The sequence below is a fragment of the Merops nubicus genome, unplaced genomic scaffold, assembly GCF_000691845.1.
Source record: "Merops nubicus isolate BGI_N331 unplaced genomic scaffold, ASM69184v1 scaffold5775, whole genome shotgun sequence".
NCBI lineage: Eukaryota > Metazoa > Chordata > Aves > Coraciiformes > Meropidae > Merops > Merops nubicus.
Window position 1 is genome coordinate 8,441 of NW_008611487.1, and position 24,851 is coordinate 33,291.

The following is a 24,851-nucleotide window of genomic DNA, read 5'->3' on the forward strand; positions in this document are numbered from 1 at the left end:
CTTTGGTTTGCCTACTTCTGCCCCAGCCCTTTATGGAGTTAAAAAAAAGCTATGAGGAAGTGCAGCCTGTACCTGGAGACAGACACTGTCACAGAAGAGACTCTGTCCTTCCAGGGAAGGTCAGACTAAAACGAGAGGGGCTGTAGAGGTGTCCCCATATCGTATGACTAGAAGCCCATGGCCACAGCCTCCTTGGCTTAATTCCCCTGGGGAATCCAGGGCTGTTAGACCATCAGGACAGAAACGTTCAGACACCCCCCAGTCCACAGAGCCAAGCAGTGCCCCCACCTGCTCCACACTCAGGTGAGCAAGCAGCTGCACACACCATGTCTGGTATGTTTAAGAAAAAAACCAAAACATCTTTGTGTCATTGGGGTGCAACCCCCATCTGAAAGCCTTCTAACTTTGGTAGCACACCACAACAGGGTGGTTACTGATGGCCTGAAGCCATCAGAGGGAAATTAGTCATATTTTATGTGAGAAAAAGTTTCTATCCTCATGCAATGAACTTAAGACAAACTACTGCCACTGCTCTGAAATACACTCTCAGTGGGAACCAGAAACCACCTACTCCCCCTACCAGCTCCGTGCTGGTCACTAACCCCAGAAGATTAATACTCTTGTTCTCTAAAAAGAAACCAAAACTTCCCAGTTACAACAACAAAAAGGTTGATACTTGAACTGGCTTCCAGCTTCTACTTAAGAGTGGACCAAGCCAGGGATGGCAACTTGACAGGCAGTGGGGGGAGCAGGAGCAGCAACTACAGCACATGGGGGACACAGTGACTGTGGGACCCCCAACTCCCCTGTGGAAGAGAAGGTGTGAAAGTTAAGAAGGGGGTAAAAGTAGCATGATAAATGTTCTCAATTTTTAGCAGTTAGGAATCTCATCAAGGGGTAAATTTTACTACTGAACGTGGCCTTTGCTACACTCAAGAGTGGTTAAGACTCATGTGCTCAGCAGACCTGTGTTGCTTGTGTGTGTTTACTGCTAACTCTGCTTGTGGAGTGCAGGCCAAGCCTCTGAGGATGTTCTCAGGGATGTTACCAGCTTCAGTCTGGAAGGAGCAGACATCTGACAGCTCCTGGGTGGTTCAGTTTGCCAGCAAAGCTCACTGAGCTTATGTTTACTCCAAGACTTGTGTTTTACTCTGCAGTTACAAACACCACAGCACAGCTGATAGCACTTGCAGTGAAAATATATATAACAAAAATTCCAGACAATGGAATTTAATTGTTAGCCAGAGCTTAAAATCAAGAGACTAAGTGAGATTTCAGCATGGCCCTGTGGTTTGCTGGGTGCTGGAGAGGACATCACAAGCCACTCCAGCCAACCACTCAGGACAGCCAAGGGTTTCCAGTGAATAAAGAAGCCTGACCCCTTCTCTCCCACATGTGCTCGTGTGAGAACATCTTCCACAGACTAACAGCAGCCTCACTGACACAGGCAGATCTCTTGGCAGGGGCTGCCACCACTTCTGCACTTTCAGAAGAAAGAAGCCTCATTAAGAGCACCCAGTCCTGAAAGCACATCCCTGCCTAGCTGTGGTAGGGAGTTCTCACACAGCTTCTCTCCTCCTCTCAAGATCTGCCACTTCCTCACCTGCTTTTATTTCTTTGCAGCAGCCAGCAGAGGGAAAGGAAACAACCCACGTTGCCACACAAAGGCAAAGCAGGCTCATTGTAGCAGAGGGACACTCACCAAGCACTTTGCTGATCGTTTGCTCACTAACTGTTATCCAAGACTTAAGAGAAGGCACATTACAATCCTAAAAATAGTTTGCAGCACTGCTCAGCCTTGGAAAACCCTGGCTAGGGTCAGGGTAGTGAAGGGTTTATTCCAAACATGCCAAAGAGACAACCAGTCCTTGGAGGGTATCACAAGAGGTACTCTGATGAAAAGGGAAGTAAAAAAAAAAAAACACATCAAAAAAGAAAAGTACTGTTAACCAGCAGAAGAGAACCCAGAAGAAAATTAATCTTTCAAAGTCATTAACATCAGTATCTGGAAAAAAAAAAATCATGAACCTTCACTATTAGAGCAGTACACTCAGCCTCAGACTAGGGAGAAGCAAGAATTGAGCTACACCTTCCAGCTGAAAAAGGCTGTTTAAAGGATGGGGCTGCCATACTGGGGACTTCCCTCCAGCCTGACAGAATCCTTGCTTCAGATAATTTAAAAAAAAAAGTGTTTAAAAAAAGGTTATTGCTACTCTGCCAAGGAAATAAGACAATCTACAGGAGAGAAAGAAAGTGCATTCCAAGTCTGATCTAAAAAAAACCCACAAGCTTGTCAGCCACTGAAGGCTACAGAGAGCCAAGTACTCCAGGTGTACAAACCAGAGTCTCTAGCAATTCCTCCTTCATTCCAGCTTTATTCCTGCAGCAGTTCCTCCTCTCCCCTGTAAAGGCACTTTCTGTTATCTATATCCTTACGCAGGGAAACACTTCCAGTTCTCTATCCCAGCAAACAGAACAGTCCCACAAATACACAACATTCAGAAGGAATTTTAATTAACAAAATGGTCCAGGAAAGGGGAGGGAGAACCCAAATAAAACCAGGCTGTTGCATTTGAAAGGTTGCATGTCAGTCACTAGGTATGCCTGCAAGCCCATGCACAGGAAACCATTTGGACCTTTGTCAGTGCAGAACTCATCTCAGCTTCCAGAACCACTTCTCTACTCCTTCCTTATATAAGCTAAATATTATATACATATATAAAAAAAATACAAACTTGGGTTTGTTATAAAGTGGCTTCTCTCTCTCCCCCTCCCATGCTTGCTTGGCACATGAAGGCATGCAAAGCTAGTAGGCTCTGAGGGCTGCACCAACAGCAGGTTTTGGCAACAAAAAAAAATAAACACAGCTAAAATAGATAAGCAAGATTAAAAGCCACTGAATTGAAAACCATATATTTTTTCCAATTGTATAGAATTAGGACTACAGCTACGACTTAAAACTGTAAGAGTCTGTCATCCTCTCTCCCAACTCATGTCAAAGTTCATAGCAGCATAACACGAGATTCCTCAGGAAACATCAAGCCAGTGTTCTCTGCTTCAGGAGTGAGTTCACAGGTCAGAGTTCAGTCCGTCCGAAGGATCATGGGAGGATGCTCACTGTCCTCATCCAATCTGAGGGAGCTGGTTTCATCTTCCAGGCAAGCTCCACCCACAGCACCCAGGTCATCCGTGTAGGCTGGAGAGAAAGGAACAAGTAGTTGGGGGATCAGCAGCATAAAATCAAAGGAAGGAGTATTTGGGGGATCAGCAGCACAAACTAAGGCTTGGATCCTAAGTGAGTGATTAGGGCTGAAGTACCAGACATGACCTGCAACAGTGTCAGCACCACCCTACCTCTGCTTTTATTGTGACTGTTTCTCCAAGCCAAGACCACTTCATGATCAAAATTAAGCTAGTCTGTGTCTGTGTGCCTTGGGCAGGCTGATGTTTTCCTTAATCTCCTCCCACACACTCCAGCTGCAGTGTTGATGCTGCACAGACTGTCCTTCCTCTGCAGCTGAAGCACTGGCCCGAGTGCCAAACAAAGATGGTAGAAACTCTGCTTGGGGAGCTGCAGCTCTAACCAGATTCTCATCCTTTCAATTTAACAGAGCAGCAAATCAGGCTAAAAGGTCACTGTTCCCACAAAGGAACGACAGGAGCACTTAACCTTGTTAAAACACAAGGGCTCCAATTCAGATGCTTTGCACGAGGTCTGGACACACAACTACTGTATGCAATAACTGTGTTAGTGCATTTCCAAAACTATTTGGCAAATACTGCAACTACCACTACAACAGCCAGCCACAACTGGAGACAACATTCTACTCAGCAAGTAGCAGAGATGAGTGATCCATCTACAGGAGGCTACTGCACACCACAAGTGCTCTTTTCCTACTGCTCACCAGTGCTCCACATCACACCCGCAGTTAGGAAAAGCTCAGTGTTGAGGTAGACGAGCTCACGTAGCCATCTAGAATGAAGCAACAGGCAGAGGAGCTCCCTGCCCCACTTGCAGCCTTCTCCTTACCATGCCTTGTGGGTGAGGAAGGCACATATGTACCTTTAGTCACAGCAGCACTGTACGTCTGCGCCACCAGCGGCCGGTCGTGGGAGGCAGACTCCAGGATTTCGTTGGCTGGCTCCATACTGCCATCAAGCCTAGCAAGCAGAGAGGTTAGCTGGAGAGGTGCTCTTCCTGGGTGTGCCACAGCTTTAGCTGGCAGCTACAGGAGAGTAGCTCATCAGATGTGCAGGAATACATATACACACACACGACAGCAGGAACTTGGTCCCTCCACTCCAGAGGGCTGCCGAGAAGGCATCTGACAACACTTCGCATCTGACACTGAGGACTCATCAGTGACTTGCTTGCCTTTGACATGGCATTAGGATCTAAACCCTAGTAGCTGATGCAAGGAAAAAAAGGACAAAACTCAAAACAAGTGTGTGATAACACTTCCAACATCAATATTACAGATTGTCTCTTGAGCTCTTCCACCACAGCAGCAGTAGCTTCATGCAGATACACTAGAGAACCCTCTAATGAAGGTATTAGAGCATTTCTGAGATTAATAACTTGATAAAACTTCCCTTTGAGACTTTACTTAATTTAAAAGTAAAAACAGAGGTCCTACCTTAAAATGTTCAGATAAAGGTATGATTTTTAACCAGTATTAAAGATTGACCCAAGCTGCAAACCTGAGTTATAATCATGAGTTATTTGCTTTAGTTCTATGACTGATCCTTTCATTCTATGTTTGATCATGTAAGTAATCTGACTATATTGTCAGATTTTCTAGTTTTTCTGCCAAACCTTATTAAAAAATAACAACACCTCATCCTATTTTCCTGAAGTGTTCTACAGTACTGCTACAGACATTAGTTGGCATCCGTGGAAGGAATTTTAAGGACACCAGCAGAGACAGAACACAGGAAGTTTCTTAGGCCAGATTTCCCTCCATGAAGTCACAGTAACATCTCTCATCTCTCTAATCATTTCATTTATTGATGGAGATGATTGTGTCAGATGTTTCAAGTTCTTAAGTAACTCAACTCAAACTGCCAAGCAGAGGAAACAGGATCACACAGCTACCAGCAACTGATCCTTCATCCCAACTGGGCAGTTTCTGCTGGTGAAGTGCTGCTTGCTGTAGTGGATACTAGGAAGGGAGGCACAGGGGGATTCTGAAGTTACTCATTCACATCAGAGGTCTGGAAAAAGATGAGTTTAAGGAAATGAGCTGTTCTAAGTTAGACTTCTGCAGAACAACGCTGAGTTTAAGAACAAACTGGATTTTGTGGAAAAAAAACAAAAAACAGACACCAAAAAAACCCCAATCCCCAGCTAACGTGGACTTACTTGTGCTGCTTCATTAATGTGCACTCTCCTCCTTCTTGGGGGTCCAGGTTGTACATGTAGAGATACCCATCAGCAGCTCCCACCAATAAACGAGGGATCTTCTGGATTCTGGAAAGGTTTAGGGGGAGCAAAACATCAATGAGAACTTCAGTTTTGCATCAGGACATTCTCCTCCCCTCCCATGACTTTAAGCCAGTCTTTCCCACATTCTTGTTTCTAGACAGGGGACACTCAAGAGTTAGAGCACCTAGAAAAGAACTCTGTGTACAAAAAGTAAGGTGTAGCCATGTTTTGGGGCCAATGGGATGCCACAGGAATCAAGCAACTTCTGTATAACCTAGCAGAACAGATTCAGAAGTGACCATCCCACTACCAAGCTCTGTGCAACTCCAGAGACAAAATATTCTAATGGGAAGTATTTACTTATGTCAGAAATGTTACAAGGCTTAATTATTCTCAAAGGGTGCTTTGAGAGCAGAAGTGAGAGTACAGACACAAGGTCAATTTAGCATAAAAACTATAAAACCCCCCCCAAGATAAATTTACTACCACTCAGCTTATTGCTTTTGTAGCTGGGGGAAATGGGAACTGCCTTTGGTGAAGGCAGAATAAAGATTAGATTTAGTCCTCAAAATTCACTTTAGTGAACGCTGTTTTAGAGACAAGAATAATATGAGATTCCTTTCAAAGGCTTCTTTAATAGTTAGCCTGGATTGTTTAATTTTGCCATTTACTACACAAAAGTGTAGTTCTCCCCAGCACTAAGGGAAGCCCCTCATTCTAGAAGCCCACAGTTTTGTTGTCAACATTCTTCTAAAATTTTTAATTGCAGTAAAAGACACCTTTAAACAACACTCAAATAGTCTATTCTCAAATATTAGGTCTTCTCCTCCTCCCCTCACAGAACTGTGAGGTAATAGCTCTAACACACAGCTCTTAAACTGTTAGAGGCTTTGAAATGATGGCAGGTGACCCACTGCTCTGCTGGAGACAAGGTTATGCTCTCCCACAGCCCAAGGTGGCAACCCAACAGGGTGGTGAACTCTGGCCCAGTTTCTCCACTCACGTGGCAAGTGCACAGATGTTTTTGTGCCCACAGAAGGGCAGGCGGACTGTAGCAAAGGCTCTACCCTGGTTGAACATTTCTGTTACTTGAGAGGGTAAGTAGCTTGTGGAGGCCATCAGCACTTTTCCAAAGTAACCTGTCCAGGTTGTAGGCTCTTCCTGAGGTCTAGAAGAGAGAAGAAAAAGTGACCAACTTGGCCTTCACATGAGAAAGGTGTGTGAATTCTTTGAAGCATCTCTATTTTTGAGCATATTAAGCAGTTATGTGTTTCTCTGCAGAAATAACTAACACCCTTGAGAACTCCAGTGCACTCCATTTTATGTTCCAGGGCACAAGGTGTCCTACAGTAGCCTCAGCCTGTTATTTAAGCATGTTTGATTGTAAACTGATACTTCTGCTTATAAAACCACATTTCATAAGGTTTATTATACAAGAGCAATCTACTGGAAAGTGCTACACTTCAAAGTATTATTCACCTGTTTATCACTAAGCAAATCATTGTTTCCAACAATTTCCACAGATATCCAAGTAAGACTGTCCTCTCAAATCAGAAATAGGAACATTTTATGGTTTGGTGCCTCTTAAAGCCCTACGGGCAGCTGGAAGGCATTGCTGAGATAGCTCTTCCCATATGGATGTCAGAAGAGGTGAAACAAAAGGTAACTGAAAATGTTAAAAGGGCTCCACACTGCCAAGGATGGCTGATTTCACTCCAACAGAAATACCCTTTCTGTTCTCTAGGAGAACACCACACAGCTCAGGTACAGCTGCTGATTTTTAAGTGGCTTCTTATGCCCTTTACTTTACAAAGTGTTCAAAAGAAATCTGTCCACACTTTGGAGAACTCATCCTGTTGAGTATAATCCATTGTAAAGCCTTGGGAAAAAACAAAACAAAAAGACACCTCTGAAACCTACTTTTCTTTCACAGTCTCAAGTTTGAAGATATGCACTGTCTCTGTGTTACTGGATGCAGACAGAAACATGCCATCCATGCTGAAAGCCAACGAACAGATACTCACACACCTAGGGGAAAACAAAACAAAACCCAATGAAGCATTACTTTTCACATTCTAGTATCATGCCAATTGGTGTGAGAAGAAAGGCAGTGTTAGCTAACTCGTGGGTATTGATTTAAATGTGAATATTACTTCTCTATTTTGGCAGGCTGGAGTCTTTCTGCACATTCACCACTAACTAGCTCCACAGCATTCACAGGAGCTGTGCTGTGACAGCTGGAGAATTGTAGCTGCATGGTGGACTCACCTGCTCCTCTTCTCCTGTCAGAGATTGCAGGTGACTCGCAATTAAGCCAAAGTATTTGGTTTAATTAATAATTAAGCAGATTCTTCAGTCACCACTGCTTCACAAATAAGAAAAAAAGAACATTTCCATAGTAAGCATTCTGAATTTTCTGATACCTTTTTAAAGCACTTCAAGAGCAAGATCCCCATTAACTCTGTTCAACTCTGATGTATGCTAGACATGGGGATCAATTAGTAACTATCTGAGCTCAGTCTTACCTCTGTATAAAGTACAGTAGAACTACAGTTACTACTACCACAAGTCATAGTACCACTTCACAATGGCTAGCAATGATCACAGCACTAGAAGGGTTTAGAAGAGAGTGAAAATATTAGATATACTGCCTCCAATTGCCATAACAATACAATATATCTCACAAAAGGTGACCCACTTTAAACAAGTTCCCTCACCAATAAATTTTTAAAAGGCAAGAGGGAGTACAATTTTGACAGGACTGATTTGTAGCAAAGTCCAATTGAGTGAAATTGGAAGACATTCAAGCTGGATCTGTTTTAAGTGTACAGGCAGGGATGAATGCAGATGAAAATAGGCAAAAATTAGGATGCCAGTTCAGTTGCAGAACATACTGAAGCTCTACCACACAGAATAAGCTCCAGTAATTAGCCCAGTTGAACTTTACCTCTTCACTCCCCTTCTGAATTCAAAGAGTTTCTGTCCCTCTGGAATGGAAAACACTCTTATTACTGTCCCCTGCAAAGGAAAAAAAATAATGGAAAAATTTTATTTCAAGTTTGTTCATTATGTATTAGCTTTAGTGAGCTGAGTACACCTACCAGCAGCAAACCATTTTGCTGTTAACTTACTGCCATTGAAGCACACCACATACTAGCATGAAATATTTATGGAGTTTGTTTGTAGGATGTGTTTGAAGAGTAGAGAAACCACAAGAGGTGGGAGTTACTAATGCAGAGAACAAGCTCTGCATCAACAACAGCCCTTCTTATCCTGTTTGAGCATGAAAATGACCACACTAGGCAAGTACTGCAAGTACAGTCACTCGGATGTCTTTGTGCCTGTATCAGATGCAATCAGTTACACCTTTATATTCCAAGCTTATTACTCAGACAGCAGAGGCTTCAGACTCCCTAATTTATACAATTTAGATGGATAATTTATCATCGTGTGCCAAAGACTGGCAAGACAGTTCTCTGTGTTTTGACTTTAACTGCCTTGTTTTCATTAGGAAGACAGCACCAAAACAAGACAACTAATTTCTAGTAAGCACCCTGCACTAATGGGAGACACAAACACTTAGAGGATTGCCCTAATTACAGCCAGATTAAAATGTGTTTATTTCAATAACCTTATTAGCCAACAATTCACAGCATGGAAATTGTGCTGAATACCATTAACAGTTCTTAACTTAGATCTGCCATTGTGACTAAGCCTTCTTTTTTTGGCCCTTGCACATGGAATTGTGTGCACCTAAACTTACTTAAAATGCTTAGGAACCAGTTTTTATCCCTGTTGGCAAGTCAATCCAAAGCCCCCTTACCTTTTCTGATGCAGTGGCAAGTTTTGTACCACTGGCGTCAAATGCCAAAGCAGCCAAGGGACTATCATGAGCTGGGATCATATTAGCAGCTCTCTGCAGGAATGGATCAATAAAATACAACCTTAGCACACTAGAGGCTAAAATCTTCATGTCTGCAGCTTGAGACTGCATATTTAAGAGCATTCTAGGGAGATGTGGATCTTGATGGACAATACTTTCATTTTTTGTTTCAGCAACTGCTAAGTACATAAAATTACCACTGAAGCATGTGCATGGAGACTACAAGAATAGCTAAAAGACAATTCAAATAAAAGTTATTTCCTTTGCTCCACCCACCTGTCCAACTCTGCTCATCAAATCTAATATTAGCATCTGTATTTTCCTTGCCAATGTTCTACAAAGCCCAGCTATAAAAGACACTACAAACTGATGGAGAGGAATCTGAGTGTCTAGTAATTCCTCTGAGCAGGTTATTCCCCAAAACTGCATCTTTAGAAGTGGAAGCAGCATTCACAAAGGTTCTTACCAGATTGATGGTGTCAAAGACCTGTACTTCTCCAATAGTTGCACTTCCTGGATAGGCCAGGTAACAGTTGTCATTGTTTATTGATAAAGCACACAACCCTAGGAGGGATACAGAAAACAGAATTGGAAAGAGGCAAATTCCAAGACAGGCAGCAAAACTTTGTGTTTGAGTATTACAAAGAGAACTGAAGTTATCCTCACAAGGCATCAAAGAAGCAGAACAAGGGCGAGTAACCACAGAGAGTACCTGCACCACAATATTTAACTATTCATATTCAACTATTTAAAGTTTAATATAAAGTAGGAAAAGAAGAGTATTGATAGAGCTGCAATAACTTATTAAGCAGCACAATTTCCATGTCTGCCATGATTCCTAAAGTATTAACCTGATGAAGTCTTCAACTACACCAAGTGCTGGCAAAGTCCAGTTTGTTTTTCTACTACTTCTAACATTTTCCAAGACATCCATGCTAGGAGACTGAAATACTGGGAAGACAGTTTAAGGCAGAATCTGCTATTTATCCTCAAAGACCTCACCTGGATTAAATGGGTAGGATTTAAGACAACACTCATGTATTTAGTTAGTTCCACTTTCAAATTAAAGTAACAACAATGCAGTACCTGTAGGAAGTACTGCTCAGAGGGCACTTTTTTAGAGCTCTGCTGCCTTCTAACACCACACTTACCTGCAGGATTGGGAGGTGTCTCCCTGATTGTATGTAATACCTTCATGTCTCGTATGTTGTGTATATAAAGAGACTCTTCCAGACATACTATCAGCCTCTAGACATGGGAGAGAGGAAGAAATGCTGATATCAAGCTCCAGTTTATATTCATTTATCAATCCTAAAAAAATAATTGTATCCAAAAATTGCACTAGGTACCTTCCAGTAGAGAAGGTTGTACCCACCTGATGGGAAGGAACAAGAATCTGATAGAAGATACATCTCTTGACAAGGCTTCAACAGCACAATACTACACTGGGCCACTTGAACTGACCACTGCACTTGACTCCTCTCAACCATGCTAGTGCAAATTAATTTAAATGAAAATGATTTACATTACTAGTTTGAGTCAGCAAGGCAGAAACCTTCATTTAAAGCTACTTAATTCTTATTCTGTCCCTGCCCTTACTTATTTTTCCCCCCTCAAGAGGCCAATTCACACAGGGAAATGATTTTCAGCTTTGACTAAACAGAAAAACACATACAAGACTTTTAAAATCATTTACAGAGCCTATTATTTCTGAGGGGCTATTTTGTTTTTAAATTAAGTTCAAGATCTCATGTACACTTCTGTAGACATCTGGATGACTAACAAGATGTTACTCATTTAATGCTACTGTTTCCCTTATGACTTTAAAGAGGAAACCCATCCTCCTAGACCTGATTTTTGGGGCTGGGAATGGACACTAAGCAGATTTTCCTTTCATTCTCTCTAGGTAGAATGAACTGGCTCAAGACAGCCTACTACTGACTTAGTAACACAGAAAAATGTAGTTCCAGGGACTTAATGAAAAAGTTTTCACCAGTCAGTGATGGGAGGGACCTCAGAAGGTCTCCAATCCAACCCCCTGCTCAAAGCATGCCCAGCTTACCCAGGGCCTTTCCTAAGTACATCCATAAACACAGAACCAAAAATACTTAACCAAATACCAGCACTGAGGTGCCCTAGAGAATCTACAGTTGGAAAAGGACAAGTTCACTTCAAACAGCAATTCTGTCACCAAAGGAAGAAACATCCATCAGCACGAGTGCCAAAACAAGATCCACACCCCTTCCCATGCTTCCACCTTGTCAAAATTACTCCTCACCTGTCTATTGAGTTTGACAGCCAAGATGGTGTTGGAGTAACTGTAGTTGCAAATCTCTGTCCCCTTCTTGAAGTGACAAACTTTCAGCTTGCGTGGAGCTTTAAGGCTAACTATGGCCACCAGACTACTGGAGAACAGCCTCTCCACAATGCACACATCTTCTGTGTCAGCTGAGAATCACAATGAAGAGGAAAAACACAGGGCAATGTCAGGGAAGAAGAATAATGCACATCAACAGGAGATACCACCTAAGAAAATACGGTCTAACAGTACAAATATTCTGCCACAACAGCTTAGAATCAAGGTGGGATACAGGACAGGTTTTTAAAGCAGAAGACTCTACACAGTGAATGCTGATTTACAAAGATTCCCCCCACCCCAAGGTGTCCTGCAAGTCCACACTTCAGAACAGAGCATCTCTGCCCAAGATCCAACAGAAAAAAACTCCCAAAGACACCAAACAATGGCAATTTTCCAAATTCCAGAATGTTACAATCTTATCTCTGTGGAAATCTAGGAAAGCAAAGGATTTGGGTTTGTGTGTGTGTGTGTTTTGTTTTTTTAAGGCTATAATAGGCATGGGAAGGGGTTTTGATGAACAAAAAACCCTGGGAGTTTCTGCACCCCTCTCCAGGAAGAAAGAAAGGTTATTGCACACAAAGAGGCCAATAAACTCATTTGTTGTAAGACTGCTTCAGCCATTGAGAAGTTTCTTTTTTTCCACACATACCACCCAAACACCTGACAGTCCCTAAAACCAACCTGTACAGGAATCCCAAAGCCCAACAGGTACATGCAGCCATAAAAGAGCATTACTTTTGCCCAGCATTCTCCTGAGGAAGCAATGGAGGCAAAGGATGAAAAAAGTCACCATTCAGAACGTGGGGAAGGCAACAGGAGGGAGGAGAGTCCAGGATTTGGCACAAAGCAGCACTTTCAGTCTTGGACCAAGCTGGTAGGAGTCCAGGTGCCACCACTGTGGACTTGGATGAAGCTCCCCCCAAAAAGCCCCAGAGACACAGCAGTTTCCACAGCAGGAGAAATGTGGAGGGAGCTCTCCCACAGCTCCCAGCTATGCCTGCCCTTCCATTACAGAACTGAACCTAGACAAGCCACTTGGGCTTTTGGCCTTGATCCATGAAAACAGCCAAATTTTTTGAGAAGTCAGTATCTGGATTAGTTCAATGCTTAACACATTCCAAACTGTAAAACTGCCAGTAAAAAAAAAAAAAAAAATAAAGCTTCTTTCTGAAAGCTTCTGTTTTGGCCAAGAGACACATTAAATAATTAACTGGCACTGTTCTCATTAACAATGACAGAAATTCCCTGAAAAAAGTTCTGTCCAACTTTCTCAGCATATGACAATGTCATCACTGTGTGACATGTCTGCTTTCAAAGTGCTTTTTCTTGGCAGTTATTTCAAGAAAAAAAAAACCCAGAAAATAGTTAATGCTCTATGTTCTCTTGAGATAGAGAGAAACAGCCTCTTATTAAAAAGGAGCATGTTTATACTAAGTATTTTCAGTATTCTATGCAATATAGTTGACTTTAATCAAAACTCTCATATTTAATATGGTAATTTTCCAGAAGATAAAACAGTTCAGAGGCTCTGAAAATTCAGTTTCCTCACACAATACAGATACTGCATTTTAGCAATGGAATTGTTCTCCATCTTCCTGATGCCCCACACACCACACATGAAAAAGAACTACAAAATTCCAATTCCATAAATTTATGCATAGACCTTCAAAGGCAGAGATCCACTTTCCTTGAATCAGACTAGAGACAAAATATTCTCAAAGATTTTACAGTACTGGTTATCACCCTTCCATCTAAACCTGGAGCCCTTCAGAACGATGACATCCTTTGACAAGAGTCAGATGAGCACAGAGAGACCCAAAAACACACAGCCTGACTGCTCCCTGTTCTTTCTCCATTCAGAGGCAACTGTGTTAAGACACAGCTTCTGGGATTTGTTACTCTCCCAGGCAGCAGAAAGGGTATTGAACAGCAGCAGAGATTGAAATGGAAGAAGTGCTGTCCTGTGTGGCACTGATGGGAAGTGCAGGCAGCAGGGAAGGCACGAAGGGAAGAGAACTAGCAAGACCTAAACAGTCACAGGTACAAAAAACTTTCTACATGGAAAATGCTTAAAAGATACAATCTTTCAGTCTCACCATAAAAAGACTTGCTATAATACAGCTACCTTTAGAGGAAGGCTTTGTGATGGGCTTTTAATTAAATTAACTTTAAAAATACAGCCTGGACCTCTGCTCCTTTGTCTTCCCCTAGCAGGAAGAAGTGATAACATCTCTTCACTGCTGCCAAGTCATGTATGCTTCCCAAGGAGCCACCACTGGAGTCCAGCACCAGGCCATAATACTGCACGTCCTGCATTCAGCTGCCTGGGATTAATCATGTTTAGAAGCACCAGTGAAGCCCTAGAGCAATGCTGTTAATGACAGATCTGATTTTTCTGTTTTTTATTTTCTCCTTCACACTACACAAGTGAGCACTGCCAGAAACTCACATTCAAAATACAGCAAGAAGGAAAAGAAATGCAAAATGATCTAGCAGAGAGGAGAGAACAAGCAAATACATAACAAGATTACAGTTTCATAAACACGAGCATGTAGCATCACAGACAAGAGCTGGTTAGAACCAGCTAGATTATGATCAGATGTGCTTTTATTCCATTTTTAATCCAAGAACATGAAGCATGGCATAAGCATTCATTAAGCCTTAAAGCACCCTTCAATCTAATAGTTATTTTTTGCAGGGGGATCAACTGAGCAGGGAGTGGGGAGATTTGTACAGAGTCACAGGAGAGGTTGGTGATGGAGGCAAAGAAACCTCCCATTCTTTTCAGCTGCTCTCTCAAACACAAGACAGCTGGGGAATACTCTCTAGCTTAGACACCTACACAGATCAGTCTTAGAGAAGAGAGGGAGGGGTCCTTAAAAGCACTCAAAATGCCACAAAGTCTTTAGACCCATTTCAAGTAAATCAGGAGGCATGTGGCTGGGAGGCCTCAAGATACCTTTCCTCATGGGCAAGAGGTACCCAACACACAGCAAGCCCTCCACATCTGTGCCAGGTTCTAAGCAGGCAGGGTTTGCAAGCTCAAGACTGAAAACTAATTGCATACAAAGAACTGAAGACCTCAGGCACTTGGGTCTGCTGCAGATGTTGTGTGTCCCATGAGCAAAGGGCAAGACAAGGTAGCTCAGACAGGTCAAACCAATTTTCTACCAATGTTACCTCACACCCCGTGCTGTTTTCACAGCCTCAACACTTGTGGAAGAAAACTGACAAGATCAAAGAGGTTAAGCCAGTATGGGCATCCCAGAACAGTTTGAAGACAAGGCTGGAATCAGCAGGTCTAAATTCCAACCCCAAGTGCTTTATCAGTTTATTGCAAGATGTTGAGCAAGGTGCTTTATCCAATCTGTACTTTTTCTTTCAGGGACTACCCAGAAGCAGTCTTGCAAAGTTCAGTTGAGTCTCCTTCAGCATGTTGATTCAGTGTCCCATGTAACAGGAGTCATCTTCACAGAGTCTCCTGGGGTGGGATCAGGCCAGATACTGGAAGTGCCTAACATACTGTGGAGGTCAGGTACCTAAACTCAACAGCATAAAATGGAATTCAAGCCACTAATTAACCAGTACAACCAGACCATGACTCAGGCAGATGTAGCTGCAACACAGTTTAACCTGACCAGGGGTGCCTGATTTGAACCTCCCAATTACTTCTCCCCACTGGCTGTGTACAGAGCCAGGCTGTCCCCACAGGTAATGGGTGATCTGAATCACACTGGTGTCAGACCCCAGATGCCACGGGCTCAGGTCACTTTGGGAATGGGGTCTGAAGATAGATGAGTCTGTTGTGTAGCATGGCACACCAGGTAAGTGCTGACATCACAGCTATTGGCACTGTCTGTTCACCTGGAGTTTACAAGAAAGCAAGGATACTCATGCATAGCATTCATAGTTTACTTATTAGCACCACAGAGAAGGGAAGTTTGACCTGCTGGCAAAACAGAGGATACCATTTCTCCTCTAAGCCTTCCTCCATTTCATCCCATAACCTACACAACTGTGATCAGTATTGAGAAGTTATGGGAATTTGGCTTATTCACCTTTTTGGATGAGTAAACCTGCAGCTATCATGTTAAAAAGTACTTTTCTAACAGCAAATATTAGAATTAAAGAAGATAATTAAGGCTTTCTCTTCATACTTGATAAAGGAATATTAGTGGTTGCCTGCCCCAACAGCCAATATAAAGACCCTCTGAGGGTGTAGGCATTCTCTCACACAAATTTTTATTTTTTAATGCCCAGCTGCTATGTAAGCTGGCTATTTGACATAAAATTAGAAAATCAAAGAGTTCTCCTCATAGCTATTACCAAACTTCCCAATATGCTGGCTGAATTTCAATTCTGGGCATCAATACATGGCTTCTTCACCCTGCCAGCAATCAATTGGTTTGTATTTGTGGGGTATTTCATCATACACTTAAGGTTCTTCTTACATCAATTTCAAACAACCTGGGAAAAAAATGAAGCATCTTATTCTTCCCAAATGAAGCCAACTGAAGGGACAAAAGGAAAAAAAAAAGATACTCACTGCATTCATAGATCTGCTCTAATTTGTCCACAGAAGAAAGAGAGAAGAATTTGTAGCCTGATTTACTGCCAACAGCAAGGGACCTGAAAAAGAAACAGGCCAGTCAGGAACATAAACCAAGTCAGCTGTGGTTACCTTTGGACAGATTCTTGCCCTGCTCTACAACCCCAGTTGTGTTAGCTCAGTGAGAAAGAGGCTAAAAAGCTTGGCCAGAAAAGCCACAATAGACACAGCCAGCTCCCTTAACTCCAAAAAGGCCAAATAGCTGTAGAGTTACTCCAGGTGGGGAATCCTGCTTCACATTTTATGGAGCATGAGTTCACAGCCTCATGTCAGCCTGCTGCCCAGTTCCTACTGGGGACCTCTCCACACAAACCAAAAGCTTCAGCGTGGGGGGAAGATGATGGCTTGAATAATGCAATGCAAACTGATTACATCACTGCTTCCTCATTAGAGGTGACCTCCAAGACCTTTTAAACTGGGTTGTCTGGGGATTTTTTCTTCTCTTTATACTGTAACCTCCTCCCACTGCCCCAAAAGAGCTTTCACATAAAAAATTAAAAAAAAAAAAAAAAGAATTGAAGACTGCCAACTCTAATTTTCTCTGGTTTTATTTGATGATATTCTAGCACCTCCAAAGAACATTGTTAGGTCTCAGTCTTACAAATACTCGTGTCCAATCTTTGATCAGGGGCACCCTCTTACAAAGGCTAGTCACTGATGTTAAACAGATTTCAACAATAGTAGAACATTAAAAAACTGACTACAAACCCTTCTTTCCTCCATTACTCAATTTTCACACTTAGCTCACAGACCATTTAATTGCTTTTCCAGTCAGAGTCAAAGACAGGTCTTAAATTTTAAGCTAGAAAAACCTTTAGGCTGGTCTTAACACATCAAGGCAGCAGACAATGGCACATTCTTATTTTCCCCTCCCCGTGAGGAGGACGATTTTATGCCTCAGAAAAAGAAAATTAACAGTCAATTTGGTTGTGCAGCATTGTATTAGCACGCTCATAGTTTATGTGTTTCTTACTGGCGGGACACACGGAGAAAAAATAATTAAATTCCAATAAAATTTATTTTGATATTCTGCCAAACTGTGGCGAGTCATTCAACACGAGGCTCAAACCCAGCCCTGCCAGTCAGCCTGCCAAAATGCCCTTCTGGACTCAGCAAGATGATTCTCTAGAATTTGGATGCACTTATGATTAGTTCCACATTTAGAACACAACACAGATTCCTAGATTTCTTGCTCTTTGTGTATTTTCCTCTCAGGGCTCCAAAGTGAACCCTTTTTAAACTTCAAGACACAGAAGATTAAAAATTGCTCCTCCAACAGCTTACCCTCTGAAATTAAGATCCCAAATTAAAAAATCAACTTCTGTAGGATGGTATGACCTTATCTTCTAGGAGAAAAAAAAACACAACTGGCACAGTCTGGTTAAGAAATTATATTTGAGAAGGTTTAAACCTTCAAATTAAAATATGCACCATCCAGGCAAGAGAAGTAAGCCTCCCCAGATTCAATAACCAAGATATTAAAAAAGGCATATGAGGCTGAGAGACAGAAGTGACTATAAACCAAAATTTTGTGGCTGCTCCTCTAAGTCACCTTAGAGACACTGAATTTAATTTTCCTTCAGACAAAATCAGTGTGTTCAACAGACTGAATCTGATTAGTCGCCAAAGACGTTTCAGTGTTTTTCCTCAACTGCTTTTGCACAATCAACCCAATGACAATCCAAATTCTGTGAAAAAAATATGAAACAGCAATTTGGAGACAAGAAAGTCATGAGTTAGCTTTTCTGAGATCATCTACGATCCCCCTCAACAGAACATCTAACAAAGAATAACATTAAAACTGTCACTCCACAAAGGTAAACAAGCAGTCAAGTGAGTTAAAAATAAAGAGTCACACGACTCCTTGCCATATAAACCATCTGCAAGACACAGGGTGGTTTTCTCATGGAGAATTCCACAGAGCAGCTCTTTGTGAATGCATTATAGGCAGAGCTGATTCCTGTGTTGTACTTAGAGCTTTAAAAACAGAATATTGCTGTATCACTGGTTTACTGACAGTGCCACTGAAACCAGTAAGGAAGCCCATTTCTCTTGTCCTAGCAACTACCTCTATCTCATTTACATAAGCTTTAGATAATGGTGAAGGTAAGCTGTATACATGAGAAAAATCATCAGACTGAGCAGAAGCCAAAATGAAGCAGCACAGAGCAAATCTTTCCATCCATGGCAACTGCTATTTGTTATTTCTTTCAGGATCAAGGTGATGAAGTCACAAATCATTTGTTTACCCAGCACAGTGTAATTAAACCCATTTCAGTATACAAGCAGAACTACCCATTTTTCTTCTGGAACAGCATTCTTGGTTTTGGAGGGCATGGGTTTGTTTTGTGTTTGGTTGGTTCCCCCCCCCTTTTTTTCCCCCATGTACTTACAAATTACTTCTTAGGAAACTACTGGAAAAAGGCTTTTTGTATGTAATAAGAGAACTCACTAGCTGAGCTATACCCCAGAATCATGATGATTTAAATCCCCCATCTTCCGCCGCCCCAATAGTACACTGAAGCCCTTAAGACACCTGATAGCTATCTGGATGACCAAATCCACAAAACAAGTATCTAGCCAAAATTACCTCAGCTCCAAAAAAATCTGCAACCATATGGGGAAGAAATATGATCAATAAGCCACTCAGCTATTGCTCAGATAGACAGTGGCCAGCAAGAAGCTGCTGTAGTTTATCAGAAGCTCCTTTTACAACGCGGGTGTTACGTTTTATTATCACCAATTTTCAGAAGCTGATGAGACTGAAATGGAAATAAAATCAATATACACAAAAAAAAAATCACCTTTTTTTCTGCTAACATTATGCTACACACAAGTGGGTTTTTTAGCTCTGTTATGTGTAGCCTCTATGATACACCTTAGGCTGACGACTTTGAGCTATTTCATCATCAAGGTTGTCTAGTCAGTACAAAATTACCAACAGAGCTGTGATTTATGAAGCTGTGTTTAGCCACTTTTTCCAAAGATAACACTGTACCTGATCCAAGGCTATATAAATCCTGAGAGTATTTTCAAGAGCTGCTGTCAAATAATTAAAACTAACCTCAGCAAGCGAGCAGCATTATGGGATGTTTCACAGGCTCCTCTCAAGATGCTGACATTGACTGCAAGCTCACTCACCTAGAGTGGGAAATCAGCTGCTTCAATCTCCCCTGGCTCTTTACAAACAAGTTCTTTCAGATGGGTTAGAATCATATAGGTTTTCTTTTCCTCCTTTAATATACATACAGAAGGAAGAAAACCAGTTTCTCTTTCTGTATCATAAAGGACTTAATCAGAAATATTCTATATTAATCAGAAAGATCCTCACAAAGATTAAAATCAATTGCAGCTGCATTACAAACACAACTCCAGAAGTCATTCCTATTTTAAATAATTAAACCTGCTTTCGTTATGATACTGCCTCATTATACTAATGCTCCACCTCATTTCAAAACCAATTTAAATTTCCAAGGACAAAACATTTTGTGAACAAAGGCTTATGATGAAGAGGGAGAAAATAAATAATAATAATAATAGAAAAATCAATTAAATTACTTAAGAAAAGAATTACTGAAGAGCTTACTTTGCTTTATTTCACACTCCCAAGTGTCTGCTGAAACCAAAGCCATAACACCTGACAGACATGCCCTAACAGAAAGGTCAGGAACACCATTCTTTTGGACAAGAGCTAGATCCAGGAGCTCAGATGTTCAACAGATTTGTCAGCAATACACTGACAAACCACAGCAGATTTTCCTGTTGTTCTTATAGTAAAAGAAAACCAACACGAACTTAAATCTGCTACAGCAAAAGGAGACCACACATCTCATCACTTATCATGCAGCAACAGGCTGGGACAACAGAAAGCTCATAATCAAAGTAAATATCATAGAACATCGTGGCTACTCAGGCCAAATTGCCATCCAGGTTGTCTCACACTGAGGAAGGTCCTCTGGCAAGCCCCCCTCTGCAACCACAGCAAGTAACACCACACCCAGCAGCTCCTCTCAGCTACCTTCCCCCAGCACAAGAGCCATGGGCTCACACTTCCCTCCCTTGTTTTCATCGTTTAGCTTCAAAGCCTCCTTGGAATAAAAAGCTGCCCTGTCCTCAAAAATCATGAGTGCATGACACATGAACCCAGGAGAAACAAAGGCAGAGGAGTGAGTGCTCAGCACCTAACCCTTGTTCCTCTCACCACAAGCAGTTTGCTACAGAGGTCATCACACTGAAAGGGACCTGCAATACCACCTCTGCAACGTGAAGCACACTGTACAGCTTTCAGAATAAAACTCATGCATTTGGGGAGAAAAAGGGCAGAATTCAATCAGAAAGAACAGATGCATGGACTGAGAGCTGTCATGTGGAACTCCACACATCAACGAGAGCAGAGGCTGAAGATCCTGCAAATAAGGCACTGGCCAGCACTTCTGTTAGAAGCCCAAGTGCAAGGCTTCCTTTTGTCCTTTCATCAGGAATCTGCTTCCAGAACTACAGCAACCGTTTAGTTTCCAAGTGCTGTCACCTGCCTTATTTTTAAAAGGACAACTTAAACTTCTCTGTAGCCTGTTGACTTGCACCATTTCACAAGCAGGTTCTTTGGGCTTTTGGTGGTGTTTTGTTTGTTTTTGTAAATTCAATCTGAACACCATAAAAGTTGATTAAGTTCTTCCAAAGGCATTTCTCTAGGAATAGCTGTGTAACAACTTAAATATTGAGAGCTTTACTTATTTTATAATCTTTGAGATCTTGAAATTACGCTTTGCCTAAAATGTTACCAACTTCTATCACATGACACATTTCCCTCACGGGTTTTAAAGCTTCTAGGAGTTTGTGAGGCAAGTTTAATTTTTCATAAATATATCTGTGTTCAGTTTTAGTAGTTCTCCCAGAAGCAATACAAACAGCACTCGGGTTTAAGAGGCTCTTCTTACCAAATATCTATTATTAAAGATTTCCAACTGCTAAAACATACCTAGCACCAGCACCCACAAGCTTCTACTGCACAGCTTTGCCAGGATACCTGAATTCTGATCAGTCACTTCACTTTCATCTGCAAGCTGGAGCTTCTGCCTCTCAGTCAGAGAGTGCCAGTCATGCTGAGTTGTGCAACGGCTGATTCACTGGGGAAAAGGGTTAGGGCCAGAACAAGCACACTAACATCTTCTGAAAATGACCTTCTGTGTTTTTACTTAATGAAAACATCTTATATCAAAGAGAAAGCCACAAACCAACTGCTTCTGCTGCACTATAGGTGGAGTGTTTTCAGGCAGAGTTCCAGTCCCAGCCAATTCAAAACTCTCACGTAAATAAAGCTTAGGGCAACATGAAATAAAGAGGCAAGACAACACTTGCAATAACATAGATACTATTCCAGGAGACAATGTCACTAGAGCACATGTGAATGAACTTAAAAAAGAGAAGTCTGGGAAAACAACAACAAAAAACTAAACCAAAAAAACCAGCTAAAAGATAGAGAAATATCTGCTCAGTCACCAGGGACTGCAGCAACTGGGAAAAGCATCAGCACCTTTTAAGTTGACAACATTCATCTAACTACCAGCAATCTAATTACCCAAGACTAAAAGTCACTGTGAAGCTCATCTCCTTCCTACAGGAGACAATAATTAATTACCCACCCTTCACAAAGCCTAAGAAAAGTTAGCTGGATACCTACTTCTGCCAGCAGCAAGGACCATCTTTGCCTAACAAGGCAATTGGCTCTGCTCTCTGGGTAAGCACCACACATTGGAGCATGAGTGGAACTGGCACCTTGTTGAGCTGAAGGTAAAAAGCTTTAAATGCAACAACAATGAACCCATGTCATTTCTTTCCCAGTTTTGCCTGTCAGCAATTTTTCTAATTACTGAAGCACACCTTAGAACATTCTGCTGACTGGGAAGATGTAAACAAAGCTTGTCTGTCATACTGGCTGGAAGAACATGCATTTGTTTACCTTGCCTGTCTGGAGAAAGACTCCAGTTGCTTGTAATATAAGTTGAAAGCAAGTAAGTGTTGTGATGCCCAGCATGGGAAAGTGTAATTCATTCCTCATAAGTTATTGTCAGCTCTTCTCACCTGGTAAACAAGTGATCTTTTAGATCTACAGAACAGTGTGCTAACAGAGGCAGAGAGCTGACTTCTTGTTCCTCTGCTCAAACAAGAAACTAAAATCATGTGTGGGGGGGAAAAAAAAGAAGAAAATCAACTCCAGTTTAAAGAACTTCCACAACCACTGAATTCTACTCACTTTAGGAACTGGAAAGCAATTTGGTTTTTTGGTTCACTTACCACATCAGACAAGCATTTCAGTAAGAAGTTGCTCAGTCTTCAAGACTTGTTTTATACTTAATACTTTTCTTAGATTCCTTCAAGACACTATTAGAAAGAAGGGATACTCATCATCCAACCATCTCACCTGTCTCAAAGTGGTCTTTTAAATTATTCTCATAATTTTGAGGCAAAATTATACACAGGAGTCTTTTTGTTGTTACATTTTCACATCTCCATTATGGAAACAAGGTAACATTAAAAAACAACATGAGACTATCCCAGGATTTTGAATTGCAAAGAGGCTGAGCCTGGGTCATGTAAAAAGATACATCAAAGTTCTTGTCAGCCAATCTCAAGGTGGTTTATGTAATAAATAATATATATATTTAAAAACCTAATTGCACAATGGACATGAGAATGCTGAATACAAAAAAAAAAAATAAATCCAGAAAGCCCAGAAATTGAAAAGCTTTTAGGGTATTCACAAAAAATCAGCAAAGCAATATACACAGTGGGGAAAAGTGATCCAGTTGTCTCCCTTTTCTCCCCAAAAATTCAAAGTTACAAAGGAATCATACTTCTCCTTGAAGAAAGACTTCAAGCTGCATAAGCTAAAGACCTAAATAAGCTTGTATTACATTTACTTTCTTTTTGCTTGTCTGAGGCTTGTCCTTAAGTCAAGCCTACAGCTTTCTTGTTCAAAAGCAGAGTTTTTTTGCAACAAATCAGTGGCCTTTGAATATACACAGCTCTCTATGAAGTTAGGGTCCAACTGAAAACAAGCACCTGCTTTTAGGAGGGAGAAATACTAATGCTTTTACATCATCATGTTGGACAGCACAGTTTAATTTCAAGAACTGACATAATTACCTTTATAAACTGCAGAAGAGGTGACAGATTTCTTAGTTATTATGACTCGTTTTATCTAGTAATAGGTAAAAAATGGCTGGTATGGGCATGTTTTATATGCACAGTGACAGGGCTCTCTATGGTACTTGAGGAAAAAAATGTGAATAGTTGCAAAGTCTCTGGCTCAAATCAATACATGGATAATGATTTACTTACAAATACACAGAAGGCTCCTGCTTCCCCCTCATCACTTATATTTTTAACTGTTAAAATCTCTTGTCTCAAGCCTATCCACCTCTCTCTGTCTTTTCACCCCCAACAAAGCCTAGAAAAGCAAACAGTATTTTCTCCTGTGAGATGACCTTTCTCCTTGGCAGCCACCACATATCATCTTCTCCCCCTCACAATTCCCATATGCTCCAGCACGTGCTGAGGGCACTCGGATCCCTCTCGTGAGGAGAGGGAATCATTGGTTGTAAAATGAACAAGTTGTTAAAAGAAAAAAACACCCCCCCCCACGTGGATTATGCTCTGTGATGCCAGCCTGAGATCATTTCCTCTTACTCACTTCCTAAAACAAAACTCCTCCTTTCTCAAGTACAATTTCTTTCGGTTACTGTTTCTCAGTTTAGTCTCGTAGATATTTAAGACATTCAAAACCTTCCTTAAAGGATCTTTTGTGCCTTTATTCCAACTATTAGGGATTACTTAAACTGAAAAATACTGCTTTTTGATACTCTGTATAAAAATAGGCACTAATTCATCTAAGTATGCTGCAACAGGCAAATAATCTGCAAGATGTACAGCATGAACTATCTGTTTCTAAAATCAAGCCACAAATAAATGTAACTTCAAGAGCTACAAGAGAAAGGCCTCCTTTTTAAAATGAGAGGAAGCATGGGCTTATAAAAATACCTGTAAGCCTATTGCTTCAGCACAGGCAGCAGGTGAAAATAAAAAGAAAAGCTGTATGAAAAGACAGCTACAACAAGCTCTCAGATAAAGTCTTCACACCTCCTGGAAAACTGCAGGGCCTGAGATAACGGGAAGACCCAAAAGCTGAGCATCATCAAGATGCAGGAACAGCCCTCCCTTTCCCCAAGCAACAGCGAGCAGTGCCTCGCAAGTACAAGGAGGCAAAACTCCCCCAGGACACCCGCTTGGGAGAGGGAGAAGATAATATGCTGCAAACACAGCTCAAGAGGCCCATCAGCTACGTGTCTCTAGAACAACAGCCTCACACCCTGCAGCTCCACAGGCAAGCTGGAGGGGAGAGAGGCCGGTTCTCAGCCCTCCTCCCTGCAGGGATGAGGGGGAGAGGCAGCGTGTTTCCATTCCCCTTCCTTCAGGCATGAGGGGAGAGAGGCCTGTTCCTACCCCTCCTCCCTGCATGAGGGGGACCGCGGCCCCTCTCTGCGGCAGCGCGGGGCTCAGCGCCACGGCCGGGGGT

The 24,851-nt window shown here is 41.7% G+C and overlaps 1 protein-coding gene across 1 annotated transcript; it reads right to left on the reverse strand.

The window, feature by feature from the left end:
- Positions 1 to 2,488: 2,488 nt before the first annotated feature.
- Positions 2,489 to 16,296, reverse strand: WIPI2 (WD repeat domain, phosphoinositide interacting 2; the record flags this gene model as incomplete). Its single annotated transcript, XM_008941222.1, has 11 exons — positions 2,489 to 3,196; positions 4,064 to 4,161; positions 5,363 to 5,470; positions 6,429 to 6,593; positions 7,346 to 7,453; positions 8,373 to 8,443; positions 9,249 to 9,341; positions 9,775 to 9,872; positions 10,460 to 10,556; positions 11,587 to 11,756; positions 16,214 to 16,296. Coding segments are annotated over 11 exons (1,204 nt in total), but the record flags the coding sequence as incomplete, so codon positions are not given.
- Positions 16,297 to 24,851: the final 8,555 nt, after the last annotated feature.